Below are 15,953 nucleotides of genomic sequence, written 5' to 3' on the forward strand. Positions count from 1 at the left end.
ACACCTAAAGCCAGACCTGCGTACGATTTCCATAAAAACGGACACCATAAAAGGGATTAACTGAATCCACGTGATGTTGGGAGAAGCTTTTTCAAAGCTCATCTCCCCATATCCTTTTTTCCAGCTGATTTAAACTTCTACCTCCAGCTGAATGGGAAGGTTCCCAAATGTAAAATGAGCTCACTTGAACCATCTTCGCCTTCCTAGCAGAAGAAAGTCCCTTCATTTTCAAAGAGGATTTAGGGACCGAAATAAGCCATTATAGAAAGTTTCAGACGGAAGAAGGGAAACACTGAGAGTTTCGGTTCAGAATCTGAAATGCAGAAGCTGTTCAGATTCTGTTGGGAGCTGAATCATGACATCGCAACGTCATATGTTGAAGCCCTGACCCCCAGGACCTCAGAGTGTGGCTGTATTTGGACATGGGGTCCTTAAAGAGGGGATGAAGCTAAAATGAGGTCCACCCACTAGGGGTGGGCCCTGATCCCATAGGACTGGTGTCCTTATAAGAAGAGGAGATCGGGACACAGACACACACAGAGGGACGACCCTGGGAGGACACAGGGAGAAGACGGCCGTCTACACGGCAAGGAGAGAGGCCTCAGGAGGGACCAGCCCTGCCCACGCCTGGATCTCAGATTCCAGCCTCTAGGACTGGGACAGGAAAAATGTTTGTTGTTTAATCCACCCAGTTTATCCTATGATTTGTTAGGAGAGGTCTGGCAAACTAGACCTCTCCTAACAAACTAATTCAAAACTGCCTCTCCTGGCAAACTAATTCAAAACTGCAGTGAATCACACCGGGAAAAAAATATATGATCCATATCACAGCAGAACCTCGACTCCTGTCCAAAAAAAAGCACAACACAATTTCCTGTCTCTTTCCGTTTTTGAGTATTCACCCTTACGCCTTCTGCCCTTGTTGGGTCTGGAAGCACATCAATATTTCCATACACGTGGAAGCAAGCAGCTGTGTATCTCCCGCTCGCTCCAAGACACAAGGAGTTGTAGAAGTGAATCATCACCTATGATGACGTGCATGCCCAGTTTGGCCAGATGCTTCGCTGTCGCATATCCAATGCCATCAGTCCCGCCGGTCACTATAGCAACACGCTCGAGTTGTCGGGGGAAAACTGCAGGAGAAAAGAAAAAGAAACCGAGGTAAAGGTTGAGCGGCAAAGCACACATTGATGAGAATAAAGTCGCAAAAGAGGGCGTGATGCCAACGGGAGCTGCGGGTTGATATTTGTGGGTTTGCTCTTCTGAATATTCCTACAGGCTCGGGATGCGCGAGTGTCACACAGTACAGTTGCCCTGAATAAGGACAGCCTGGTAAAGCCACCTGATAAATCCTTGCTCGGTCCCCGACGATACCTTTGCAGGAATTAACGCCGCCAAAACGATCCGCAGAGAGCTCCAGAGAGCGTCTATCGTTGACGGCTGTGGGTGAGAGCCCTGGGTTAATCCTCTCGGACCGTGTTGGTTGTGTTAGTGTAGATTTTATACTCGTATGCATTTTCTCAAATGTAGTTAGGAAATTGCTTGTTATGGAGGGACGGCCCACTGTTTTCTACAAAGTCTGAAGACCACGTGAGAATACAGAGTATCTTATAAAAACGGAGAACATGATAACTCCTTTAACCACGTACCTTCGCATGAACCTACACATATGCAAAACATATGAGAATGTACGTTTACGTGATGGTGTAACATTGACTGTTTCTACTCACACGCAGAGAGAACAGACTCGTGGTGGCCAATGGGGCAGGGATTGGGGGAGGGATGGATTGGGAGTTTGGGGTTAGCAGATACAAGCTATTATATATAGAATGCATAAACAACAAGTCCTACTGTAGAGCACAGGGAACTCTATTCAATATCCTGGGATAAACCATCATGGCAAAGAATATGGAAAAGAATGTATGTGTATGTATAACGGAATCCCTTTGTTGTAGAGCGGAAATAAACACGTTGTAAATCAACTATACGTCAATAAAATAAATAAACTTTACTGTGTCTACAATCTTAAACTACCCAAAGTGTCAGTAACATGTTATTATACAAGATGAAATAATGCTTTACTAAATGTCAGACTTCTCTTTTTGACTCCATTTTAAAATTGTACTGTGCCCAAAATAAAAAGGGTACATTGTGATGTAAAAATAAAAAAGAAGAAAGAAAGAGAGAGAGAGGGAGGGAGGGAGGAAGGAAGGGAGGGAGGGACGGAAGGAAGAAAGGATAAAGTGTAGGCTTTATTATTATTCAAGTATGGGGTGAGGCCAACAGGTCAGGAGACGACCAATATTGAAAAGACGGTTGATCACTCACAGTTCCCAAGAGGAGGGGGCACAGCACACCATGCAGGGTTACACGGGGAAGCACCAGGGTCGGTCAGGAGGCAGAGGGAAAGGGGGAAACGAGACAAGAGCCCTGCAGGAAGGAACAGGTGAGGCAGGGTTAGGATGGGCTGGTGTGAATAATTTCATCAGGTCCTGGCTGCAGGGACTGTCCTTGTTGTCTGGTACCTGCCCTGGGCGGGACGAGGGCAGGTGGATGGTGGCCCAGAGTATGGGAGCCCCTTAGAGCAGGGGGTGGGGTGTGCATCTGGATCGGTAGCTTTGTATTTGAGAAGCACGTTTACAGCTCAGTTATTTGCTATCCAGAGGAATTGGCTAGTCCTAGGAGCTAAAGCTCCTATAGGACCAAGGTGGCAAAGATGAATTCTGTATTTTCCCTGTCTCCTTTATTTCACTTTTTTTACACGTTTTTTTATTGAAGTAGAGTTGCTATACAGTATTTTATAAGTTTCAGGTGTACAACACAGTGATTCACAATCTCCTAAGGTTATACCCCATTTATAGTTATTATTAAATATTGGCTGTATTCCCTGTGCTATACAATATATCCTTGTAGCGGGATCTTAGTTCCCCGACCAGGGATGGAACCCATGCCCCCTGCAGTGGAAGTGTGGAGTCTTATCTACTGGACGGCCAGGGAAGTCCCAGTAGCTTACTTATTTCATACACAGCAGTTTGTATCTCTTAATCCCCTACCCCTATCTCTCCCTCCCCCCTTCCCTCTCCCACTGGTAACCACTAGTCTGTTGTCTAGAAAAGATAAACTTTTTTTTTTTGCTCTGCAGCACGTGGGATCTTCCCGGACCGGGGCACGAAACTGTGTCCCCTGCATCGGCAGGCGGACTCTCCACCACTGCGCCACCAGGGAAGCCCGAAAAGATAAACTTTTTAATAAATGGTGTGGGGACATCTAAAAAGACCTTTGAAAACAGATGAAATGAGATCCATACCTCCCAGGACACATCAAAATGAACTCTAAGAGGAAAAAAGCTAAACAATGAAAATATTCGAAGAAAGCGGGGACAAATTTATTCTCAACCTCAGAGTAGGAAATGCCTTCGTAATTCTAACTCAATATTCAGAAGAATAAATAGATCAATTTCACTCCTAAAAAAAGTGTACACAGTTTAAAAAAAAAAAAAACACTATAAGGACTTGCCTGACGGTCCAGTGGTTAAGAGTCCATGCTCCCAATGCAGGGGGTGTGGGTTCCATCCCTGTCTGGGAACTAAGACCCCACAAGCCACGAGGCGTGGCCAAAAAAAAGAAAGAGAAAAAAAATCCTACCAAAAAATTAAAACAACACCATAAGCAAAGTCACATTCAAAGGGCTATTTTCCGAGTATGTAAAGAGTTCTTAAAAATCAAGAAGAAAAAAAAAAAAAAAAACTCTACAGAGAAGAAGGGCAAAAGCATTTGTTGATATAAAAACATACTGAGGGCTTCCCTGGTGGCACAGTGGTTGAGAGTCCGCCTGCCGATGCAGGGGACACGGGTTCGTGCCCCGGTCCGGGAAGATCCCACAGGCCATGGAGCGGCTGGGCTCGTGAGCCATGGCCACTGAGCCTGCGCGTCCGGAGCCTGTGCTCCGCAATGGGAGGGGCCACAGCAGTGAGAGGCCCGCGTACCGCAAAAAAAAAACATACTGAAATGGCCCTTAAAAACACATGCCCAAGTTTACACCTAATAAGAGAAATGTTAATAGTTAACGAAAACTGCTAGATACCATGACACCCATCAGGTTGGCGGAAGTTTAAAGACTTCAACAGCCTCATTTCTCTCACCTACAGCGTGGGTAGGAGTGCAAAACAGCACAGTCCCCACTGGGGGAAACTGGGTAATATCTAGCGCAATCACATGTGCTTCTATCATTTGATCTCGAAAAATCACTTCTAGGAATCTGCCATGGAGAGACAAGGCCGGTTGCCAACGTAAAGCCAAGGTTCCTCAGGGCAGCACCTGTCTCTCCGTAGAGAAGGATGGATAAACCCCCTGCCATACCTGCATACAGGGGGGCATCCTCCATCCCTACAACGGGGTATCCTAGCCCATCCTGGGTCTCCACCATCACACAGGGGACACTGAGCAGCCCCGAGCGGGCCAAGCTCAAGTGATAATTCCACCTGTTGGCCAGGAGTCAGGTTTGATCCACTTGTTAGAAAATCCTTCCAGTAAGTGGGGACAACCTGTTGTCCAGCGCTGCAGTAAGGCGTTGCTGCCGGTAACATGAAGCAACAACCCTCCAAAGAAAAGCCCCGAGAGGGATGCAGGGGCAGCGATATCTCCCGGGAGGCACGGAGGACAGCCACTAACCACCCCCCACCCGGGGAATATTCCCCATCGCCGCGTCCATCAGAAGAGCACGTCCTTCGCAGAAACCCCAGATGAGTCCTTCGGGCGCCCCACAAAGTCCCCAGACACCCAGGCTGGATTCTACTAAAGGGATTCCAACCGCGTGCGGGTTTAGTTCCTGGGCAGGTGAGCCGGATCAATAAAAGTGCTCTTTTCCTAGGCTCCCGGCGTTTACAGAGAAGGGTTCCAGCACCGCGCTGCAGGGCAGGGAGCCTTAGGGAGGACCCAACTCAACTCTTCTTGTCCCCCTGGCATCCACCGGTCCCTCCTGAAAATGCAGACCAACAGCTGCTGAATGCGTGAACGCTGTGCTCCGCAGCAGGAGAGGCCGCGACAGTGGGAGGCCCGCGCACCGCGATGAAGAGTGGCCCCCGCTTGCCGCAACTGGAGAAAGCCCTCGCACAGAAACGAGGACCCAACACCAAAAATAAATAAATGAATAAAATAGATAAACAACAAGGACCTACTGGATAGCACAAGAAACTCTACTCAATATTCTATAATAACCTATATGGGAAAAGAATCTGAAAAGAAATATATATATAAAAACAAGTATCAATATTATACATGTTATATAATATATATAAAATCACTTTGCTGTACACCTGAAACTAACATAACATAGTAAATCAACTACACTTTGAAAAAATTAAATTAAATTTTAAAATAAAGAACAAAGGTCCTTAATTCTCTTGGTCCCTCCCACTAGAATTGAAAAGAACAGAGAGAGAGTTTCCGTGTCCCTGTCAAGGAGGGTTCCAAACAAACCCCTCGGTCCACACTCAGAAAGGAATGGAATACTTCATTAAAAAGAAAGGTCAGGACTTCCCTGGTGGCACAGTGGTTAAGAATCCGCCTGCCAATGCAGGGGACACGGGTTCGAGCCCCGGTCCAGGAAGATCCCACATGCCGTGGAGCAACTAAGCCCGTGCGCCACAACTACTGAGCCTGTGCTCTAGAGCCCGCGAGCCACAACTACTGAAGCCCGCGTGCCGCAAGCCCGTTTTCCGCAACAAGAGAAGCCACCGCGATGAGAAGCCCGCACACTGCAACGAAGAGTAGCCCCCGCTCGCCACAACTAGAGAAAGCCCACGCACAGCAACGAAGACCCGATGCAGCCAAAAATAAATAATAAATTTAATTTTTTTAAAAAAGACATGTCAAGTGAAAAGATCCAATGTAGACACGCTTCCGTCAGCACCTGCAACATCTGAAAATCTCACCTCTACCCCCACGTCTATGGCTGAGAAGTGGCCACGGGAAAACCCAGCGAAGGCATTAATACCCCCTCCGACATGAGTAAGGTCTACAGTTTCCTCCTTGCAGGTGGACAGCACTCAGAGGACTCTGAATCGGGCGCAGGGCATTGGCCAGAAGAAGCGAGAGATGCCCAGGAGAGAGGCTGCCCCTCCCGGATCCCGGAGGCTAGTCTTTGCATCTGCGTCACCTGCATCCTGGGATGGCAGAGGGGTCCACGTGATTCAACCAGCCGTGGGAGGCCAGGCAGCAAAGGAGGGAATTGGCAGGAGCACGCCAGGGAGGGTGGGCGGAGGAACGGCCGGGCGGAAGGCACCGGATGTGAGGTCAAGAGAATCATTCCTCTAACCTGTGCTGAGAACGAGACCACCGCCCTGCTGCTGGGCACCCAGGCCGGACGTGGGCCAGTCCCCACCTGTCCCGGAGAGCTGACTTCCAAAGCAAGAAGCTGACTCGCCCACCCAGAAACAGTCCAAGTGTCAGGCTGTCGAATCCCAGTGGCCTGCCTGGTATGGGAGCTGCGTCTCCCTCTGGCTTCAGCTGAGAGAAGACTCCTATCACACGTGCTCCCTGGTTGCATGGCCGTCGCAGCTCGTGGGATAATCTCACGTGTCGAACTGGCTGGGCCACGGGGTCTAGATATGTGGTCAGACATTATTCTGGGTGTTTCCATGACAGTGTTTTACTGGATGAGATGAACATTTAAATCAAGGGGCTTTGAGGAAAGCAGGTTGCCCTCTCTGGTGTGGGTGGGCCTCGTCTAATCCGTTGACGGCCTCAATAGAACAAAGGCTGAGATTCTCCAAGGAGGAGGGAATTCTGCTTCCTAAAGGCCTTTAGACTCAAACTGCAAGTCTTCCATGGGTTTCCAGCCTGCCGGCCCACTCTGAAGATTTAGGACCTGCTAGACCCCATAATTACATGAGCCAACTCCTTAAAATGAATCTCTCCATAGATAGATACATAGATAGCTAGATATCAATAGACAGACAGATACAGGATAACTTGAAAGATGATATAGATGATAGCTTGAAAGATGACAGAAAGATACATAGATCGATACATAGATAAAGATGATTGGACACATACATACATAGATGATAGATTGATAGATGATAGATAAATGATAGATAACAGATGGTGTTAATGACATATAAACAGACTGAGAATAGATAAATGGATAGTTCAGGTAGGCCGATGATAGATACATAGATACATGTATAGTTAGAAAGACAGAGATAGAGATATCATTTACGACAAGCAATGAGCAATTTCTGGTTTAAGTATAGCCCATGCAATATCCGGGATGTGCTTATACTACCAGCATGTGCGTTATTTATCTTCCATCCAAGCTGACGGCGTTTCTGCTGAGATGGGGGATGTTTCAGCCAACAACTGTCCAGGCACATCCTGGGTGGTCTCTGCAGAGCCCACTTCCTCATTTTGTCAGCCTATAGGGAACGTCTGCCCCAGGCCCCTCTCCTTGGCGTGTAGATGGCCGTCTTCTCTGTGTCCTCACAGGGTCCTGCTTCTCAGCATCTCTGTGTCCACATTCCCCCTTTTTACTAGGCCCCCAGTCCTGCCGGCTGAGCCCTCACCCAAGCGACCTCACCTTAAGGTGCTCACCTACAGAGACCCTATTTCCAAATAAGGTCACAGTACGCGGTGGGGGTGGGGGGACTCCAACACATGTTTTTTGGGGGGAGGAGGCGTGATTCAAACGTTAACCAGGGGCGTACACCTGCACACACACGTACATCCACGCGAGGACACACCAGCCTGGCTGGAGGGAGCTCCCTAGGAGGGCAGGTGACCCGGGCCCTCTCTGCCCCCCTTCTCTCCCCGACACGGGTCAGCTGCAATGCACATTCCTTCCACGCTTCCCCCGGAAATCTAGCTGCAAACAGATCCACGGGATCCCTGTACATCACCTCCACTGTCACCCTCTCTTCCCCACACCGTGCACGTCTTTGATCCTGGGTTCAACACCAACTCCGACCTGTCAGCTCCTGTCCGACAGATGTCAGAGAAAGTGCTCTGCCAATTCCGAGGTAAGCTGATCCCAAGCGCACCAGCCGGGCCTGGGACCCGTGTGGTGACTGGGACCCGTGTCACCAGCTGCCCCGTCCCAGATGGGTATCTACAAGCCGCACCATGACAAGGCTCTCACCTGCTCCTTTCCTCCCAAAGCCACTCAGCTCTGCAGCCTCTGGGTCCAACGCTGCAGCATGAAACTACTCGCCCCTGGACTTGTTTCTGGATCACCACGCACCGCAAGAAGAAAGGCAACTGAGATCTTGGCAAACGCCACGATGTTTGCAGGGTGCCGGGGGAGAGGTCCCTTCCAGACTATGTTTAGAACGCTCTCCGCTCTCGGTTCTGTTTGAAGCGTCTAACTTGGAGTGCTGACCTCATGCCTCGGTGATGGCCAGCGCTTGGGAAAAATAGCAAAACGACAGCCCTCTGTACACCGAGCTCACTGCTCATTAGAGACAGCTCCAAGGGTAACGGAGAAGAACATATCTGACTCCACATTAGGTGTGTTTCTTTAACTTTTGTATTCTTTCCCTTTGAGTTCAGAATGTTGCCCATCGCCTGAAATATACAGGATAGCCCTTTCTCAAGGCTCTGACCGTTAAGGGTGGAACGCCTTTCCATTCATAGAGAGAGAAAAAGTTGCACAGCAGAGAATAACATTGGTTTTCTTGAAGGTTAACAGAAACACCGTGACCTGACTTTCGTGGACAAAGGATTCCTGCACCAAGAAGTCTGCAATAACCACCCACACCCTTCCTTCACCTTCCCATTAAAAATGCTTTACTGAAACCCTTTGGGGAGTTCGGGGGTTTGGGGGCACAAGCCACAGTCTCCTTGCAGGACCCTGCCATAAACCTTTCTGTGCTCCAAACTCCGATGCCTCCGCTCGTTTGGCCTCAGGGGTGCCTCACCCGAACTTGTACCCTCCCAAAAAGAGAGAAAAAGGAAATGAACAAGGATTTAACCGATACTGAATAAAATACAGATATGTAACAGGATGTTGGAACTCACTCCTCCTTAAAGAAAATGAAAGCAAAGGAAGTTAGTAGGTTTCATCAATAACAACAGCTCGGTCCCATCCAGGATGGCAACGCCCCAGAAAAATGAACCGTTTGCACATTCAATTTTCCACCGAGACTGTATCTTTTAGGAGGTGAGTTGGAGGGGGTCTAAAGTGGACGTGCACGTCCCCTACGTAGCGATTCTACTTCTAAGAATTTCATGCCACAGACATACTCCCACAGGTCTGCAGAGACACAGGAACAAAAATATTCACTGCAGCCTTGTTCGTAAAAGAAAGATCTTTAGTGTGACTGTCATTTTACAGGTGTTACTCAAAAGAAAGGCACAGAGCTCTAGCAACAAGGTGGGCGGGGAGAAAAAGAGCCATTTCAAAAGGGTTCCATTGTGCATGCCTCCATTTCTATGACAGTCTTGAAGGGACAGAATTATACAGCACAGATTAGTGGCTGCCAGGGGTGAAGGACGGGGTGGGGCGTTGGTGTGGGAAGGAGATGGGCCACGCCAGGGATCCTTGGGGTCACAGAACTGCCCTGTGTCTTGACCGTGAGGGTGGATTCTCAAAGCCACACATGCAACAGGATCACACAGACGTACATACACGAGCGAATACAAGTTAGAACAGGGAAATCTGAATCAAAGCATTGCATCGCACCCAAGTCAACATCTAGGTTGGGATGTGGTACGTGCTGCAAGCGGGTATAGCCCTGGGAGAAAAACAGGTAAAGTGTTGCTCCATTTTATTCCTCACAACTGCACGTGAATCTACAATTATCTCAAAGCAGGAACTGGTTTTTTCGGCCACGCCACACGTCTTGCGGGATCCTAGCTCCCCGACCAGGGACTGAACTCAGGCCCTCAGCAGTGAGAGTGCCGAATCCTAACCACTGGACCGCCAGGGAATTCCCAGGAACTTTTTTTTAAAAGTCTACACTAATGCCATGTAATATAGCCTCTCCTTAAAAGAGAAAAGAACTAAAGTAAAAAGCAAAACAAAGAACTCCGCCTCCTTGGCCCCTGTCCAGTTGTTGTGAAATGACCCGAGGCTTCCGGCTCCCTTTTGAATTGGGGATGACCCCGTGCCTGGTCCTTTTATCAAATACTGAGAGCTGGACCCCCAGCCAGGACTGCCCGCTGTCACGAGACAAAGTGGACACCAGGTACAGGGGTTTGCTAAGCCCAGGCTATAGCAGCAACACTACCTCGTCCCTCATCTACCAGGTTTCTGGACTTTGGTCTCTGTTCTGTGTTTCCTGTCTTCCACAGACACGCCTAAGCCACCTTGAATTCTTTCCGAGAGCACGTGGGTGGTCAATTCATTTCTTCACTCCTTAAATCTTTGCTCCTGTGCTCCACTGGGAAATAACCACATACCTCTTTGAAGAGAGCATTAGCGAAACGTAAATCAAAGCCACACAGTTTGTTTTATATCATGTGATGTGACTTTTACCACAATAAAAAAAAAAACACACCATTTAAAAGAAGAAGAAAGAAACAGAAAATAACGAAGTTGGTAAGGATGTAGAGAAATCGGAACCCTCCTCCACTGCTGGTGGGGATGTAAACTGCAGGAACCACTTTAGAAAAGAGCCTGGCGATTCTTCAAACGGGTAAACATGGAGATACAATAGCCCAGCTACGCCACTCCTAGGTATCAATCTATCCAGGAGAAATGAAAACACGTATCCACTCAGATACGTGTGATGAACACTCAGAACACCGTGATTCACAGTAACCAGAAAAGTGAGAACAGCCCAAGTGTCCATGGACCTTGAACACGTGAGGCTCAGTGGGAGAAGCCAGACCCAGAAGGAGCATATATGCCATGATTCGGTTTATATGAAATACTCAAATAGGCAAACGCATGGAGACAGAGGACCTGGGGGGGTAAACAGGAGTGGGGAGTGACAGGTAACAGGTACAGGGATCCCCTGGGGAAGTGGTTTTTAAAATGTTCTAAAAGAACATAGCAACGGTGTTTGTACAACTCTGCAAATATACTAAAAACCACTGCATCGCGCCATTTACTGGGTGTATTGTATGGTGAATTATTTCTCAGCTTAAAATGGGGGAAACACCTTGCTTAATCGTGAATAATGGGGGATGGGCGGGGACCTGGAAATTCTGGTATTCTTCTCACAAATGAAGAAGGACATATATAAGCCACTCTTTCATGGACCTTCTACCATCTTAGGCATGTGTGTGTGTATGTGTCTCAAGAGTCCTCAAACTTGACAGAATAATGTTAAAATGACGTGTAGCTGAACCTCCAAGTCAGCTGGCCCCGGAATACGTTTTCCTGACACGCAGCATCACGGAGGTCCTTAAGAATGGCTGTGTCGATAAACCACGATAATTAAGAAGCTTAAAAGTCTCACTAGTGAGACCTGCCTGACAGACAGATGATGGGAAGCAACCTTTCCAGACAAAGCCGCCATCAGGCCCTTTGTGGACACCATACCAGCCTGTGCCCCGTTTGCTGACCAGGGAATAGGAACAGGATGGCCATTCATCCCAGGGATAGAATGATCTAGAAGCATTAAGACTGGAGAGGCGGGGGGGGGGGCACAGATGGGAAAGCTTAGTATATGAATACATCATATCATCTATGTATCCATCCTAAAGTGAGATTGGCAGAAAAGGAAACAATCTAGAAAGACATCCAGACCCTACATTAAAAACCTACTTAGGGGACTTCCCTGGTGGCACAGTGGTTAAGAATCCACCTGCCAGTGCAGGGGGCACAGGTTCGAGCCCTGGTCCGGGAAGATTCCACATGCCGCGGAGCCACTAAGTCTGTGAGCCACAACTACTGAGCCCACGTGCCACAACTACTGAAGCCTGCGCCCTAGAGCCCGTGCTCCGCAAAAAGAGAAGCCACCGCCATGAGAAGCCCGGGCACCACAATGAAGAGTAGCCCCCACTCGCCGCAACTAGAGAAAGCCCACGCGCAGCAACGAAGACCCAACGCAGCCAAAAATAAGTAAATAAAATAAATTTATAAAAGAAAAAAGTGACTCAGTCCTACGAGCAATGGCGTGAGGAATGATACTGTGTCACAATAAGTGATGCTGGGTCCAGGGAGGCCATGCGCATGTCATGTTGTCCAGATCCCTCTAGAGAGCACGAGTTCATGGGATGGGGGGCATAAGCCATAAGCCAAGCACCAGGAGGCAGGTCCACTGCACACAGTACTGAATTGTATGATTTAATGGTGGATTAAATCTCAGTACAGCTGCTCAACATGGTTGAAGACCGTGCTGAATCACGGACAGCGGGGTAGGCGTGGGTGTGTAGAGGTCCCGGGAGTTCCTCCGTGAGAAGGGGGCTCATGTGGGCTGGAGGTGGGAGACCTAAAACCCAGGACGTAACTCCGAGAAGCCAGGCCCAGGCATCAGCCTCGACAGTAGTGCCGGGGGGGGGGGGGGGGGGGCGTGTGTCAAAATTAGTGATGCGTTCAGACTTCCCCGGCGGTCCCGTGGGTAAGACTCCGCGCTTCCAAGGCAGGGGGCACGGGTTCCATCCCTTGTCGGGGAACTAGAACCCCGCGTGCTGCAACGTGTGGCCAAAAACAAACAAACAAATTGGTGATGGGGTGGCCTCAGAAGCCACCACCCAGGACTCCGAGGCCGTCCAGGGCTGGTAGGAAAATAGGCGCTCCCCAGAAATTATCCCAACACATCGGAGTCTGGGGACACCCATGGCTCCCGGTAAAGATGCATGAAAAAGTGCCTGGATTCTTCACGGGAGAATTAAACAACCAGCACCTTCGGAGCATGCCCTGAGTTTTGCACAATTCTATTTAAGCACGTCCATCACGAAGCACCCACAGTGTTACAAGTCAATTTGCCTCAGTAAAGTTGGGGAAGGAAAGAAATGTGATATTAAGGGGGTATGCGTAACCAAGAGGGAATCACCTGCAAAGCGATCACGCGTTACATGATAAACACTGTTTAGAACCTTATGCAAGTGACCAAAAAAACAGAGGCAAGCATTTTGCAGTCACTTATACTTGGTTTTTCAATAGACCACAGAGAAATGATGGAGTGAAAAAAAAAAAACAAAACACCAAAACAGGATACAAAGTTGTATGTGATGTAGGGTGATGGTTAAAGGGTACTAACATTATAGGGAAAAAAATCAAATGTTCACAGCAAAAAAAAAAGCATGTCCACTAATAATGACCTCTGCTGTTCATCTCTTTTGTGTATGGCAACGTGTATATGTTAATCCCAGTCTAATGTATCCGCCCCCCTTCCCCTTTGGCAACCGTAAATTGTTCTGTCTGTGACGATTTCTGTTTAAGTTCATTTGTATCATTATTTTAGATTCCACAGGTAAGTGATATCACATGATATGTGTCTAACTTCCCTTAGTATGACCATCTCTAGGTCCATCCATGTTGCTGCAAATGGCATGGTTTCATTCTTTTTCATGGCTGAGTAATATTCCATTGTATATAGGTACCACATCTTCTTTATCCAACAAGGATTTACTGTATAGTACAGGGAACTATACTCAATATTTCCTAATGACCTATATGGGAAAAGAATCTGAAAAAGAATATATATATATATAACTGAATATAAAACTGTATCACTTTGCTGTACACCTGAAACTAACACAGCATTGTAAATCAACAATACTTCAATTAAAATTTTTAATTTTTTTTAAAATAAATGAAAAATTCAAGAAAGTTTTCAAAGAACAAAAAAAGGAAGACTAATGATAGCAGACAGCAGGCACCAGTATCACGTTGGCTTAGGGTTTACTTCCATGCCTTGATAATTGTTTATGTATCTATTACTTGTATTATTAATGTGACATTTTTAATTTTTATCTTTAAAGAATGGGAAAATTGCAATACTTACCTGAATTTCTTATCCTATTTCATTTTTCCTGACAGCTTTGGTTAGTAATGTAATTTTCATATTGATAGCTTTATAATATTACCATTTTATTTTGTAACAATAATTGCCAATATCGCTTCATCTAAACGACAGTTAAATATTTTCTCTGTTCAACTATCGATTACACAGAATTAAGACTTAGAGTTTCTTTAAGAAGGGTTTATTAAAACTACATTTGCTGAATTACGAAAAAAAAAAATTCGCATCTGAGAAGCAGAATTCAATGACAAGGAAATGTTTAAAATTGACAGCGAGTGGGGTGACCACAGCTTGGGTGTTTTACACCAGAGGAAAATGCTTGGCAATTAAGTCCGTCAGCATGAGGAAATGAAATTTTTTTTTGACAGGTCCTCCCATGACTGGGAGGGGCTTGGCTCCTATATTCCTTGGACCCCCAACTCTAACTGGCTTTCTTGTAGTGCCATCTATGGACATAAAGTATGTTTAGTTATGGGTCCCTCCAGAGAAATGGACCACCAGGAAGCACAGAGAGAAAGAGAAAGGGAGAGAGAGAGAGAGATTATTTGAAGGAATTAGTTCATTCAACCACAGATGTGTAGAGGGGGCACCCCAAAATCTGAAGGGTAGACCAGCAGGCTGGAGACCCAGGGAGAGCTGAGGTTACAGGTTGAGTCCCATGACCATCTGGAGGCAGAATTCCCTCTTCCTTGAGGAACCTACGTCTTTTCTTCTCCTAACATCTTCAACTGATTGGACAAGGCCCACCCACATTGTGAAGGACAATCTGGTTATGTCAAAGTCTCCTGGTGTCAATTTTTTTTTTTTTTTTGCGGTATACGGGCCTCTCACTGTTGTGTCCTCTCCCGTTGCGGAGCACAGGCTCCGGACGCACAGGCTCAGAGGCCATGGCTCACGGGCTCAGCCGCTCCGCGGCATGTGGGATCTTCCCGGACCGGGGCACGAACCCGTGTCCCCTGCATCGGCAGGCGGACTCTCAACCACTGCACTACCAGGGAAGCCCCCAATTTTTTTTTAATTGTAGTTGATTTACAATGTGGTGCTGGTTTCCGGTGGACAGCAGAGTGATTCAATGATACACTTTTTCAGATTCTTTTCCATTGTAGGTTTTTACAAGACATTGAATATAGTTCCCCGTGCTCTACAGTAAATCCTTGTTGTTTATTTTATATAGAATAGTGTACATCTGTTAATCCCAAACTCCTCAGTTATCCCTTTCCCCTTTGGTAGCCGTAAGTTTGTTTTCTATGTCTGTCTGTTTCTGTTTTGTACAGAAGTTCATCTGTATCATATTTTAGATTCCACATATAAGTGATATATTTGTCTTTCTCTGTACAATCATCTCTAGGTCCATCCATGTTGCTGTATGATTTCAATGTTTATCTCACCTTTTTTTTTTTTTTTTTGGCCATGCCGTGGGGCATACGGGATCTTAGCTGCCCGACCAGGGATCGAACCCGTGCCACCTGAAGTGGAAGCACAGAGTCCTAAGCCCTACACCACCAGGGAAGTCCCAACGCTCCTCTCACCTTAAAAAATATCTTCCCAGCAACCTCTAGACCAGCGTTTGACCGCAAAGCTGGGTCCACAGCCCAGCCACAGTGAGATAAAATTAGCCAGCACAAAGTATGAGTTTTCGGGCAACCGAGAGCCCTAACTAGCTTCCGATGGGCATCGTCTGGAAGCAGGGACCCGGCCAGCTGGACCAGAGGAGCGTGGAAAAGTCACCAGCTCAAGCCAGCATGGCACCATCGCCTGGATGACGGCTCATCCTTGTGGCAGGAGGACCTGACGGCCGCCTCTCATGCTGGCGTGTTTCCACAGCTTGAGAAACCAGTGCAGGTGTCAGCCACGAAGCACGGCTGCTTCCACCAACAGCAGGGGGACAGGAAGAGCTGGGGGCAGCTGACGGGCCCCACGGCTCTTCAGCCTGGTGATGTCACCCGCGTGGATCCTAAACCTTCCCTCCTGCAGCGGCCACTAAACCCTGTGGCAACTTCCCCCAAACCGAGAAATACAAGAGGTCCGTGGGAGTTCCCTA

At 47.6% G+C, this 15,953-nt stretch overlaps 1 protein-coding gene across 1 annotated transcript in view; it reads right to left on the minus strand.

Annotated features, from left to right (window-relative positions):
* DHRSX (dehydrogenase/reductase X-linked) overlaps positions 1-15,953 on the minus strand; it is a 182,512-nt gene that overhangs the window by 148,351 nt on the left and 18,208 nt on the right. Inside the window, exon 2 of the mRNA XM_065901016.1 lies at positions 1,026-1,133. Coding sequence (XP_065757088.1) covers positions 1,026-1,133 — 108 coding nt within the window. The remainder of the gene's footprint in view (positions 1-1,025; positions 1,134-15,953) is intronic.

The sequence above is a fragment of the Phocoena phocoena genome, chromosome X, assembly GCF_963924675.1.
Source record: "Phocoena phocoena chromosome X, mPhoPho1.1, whole genome shotgun sequence".
NCBI lineage: Eukaryota > Metazoa > Chordata > Mammalia > Artiodactyla > Phocoenidae > Phocoena > Phocoena phocoena.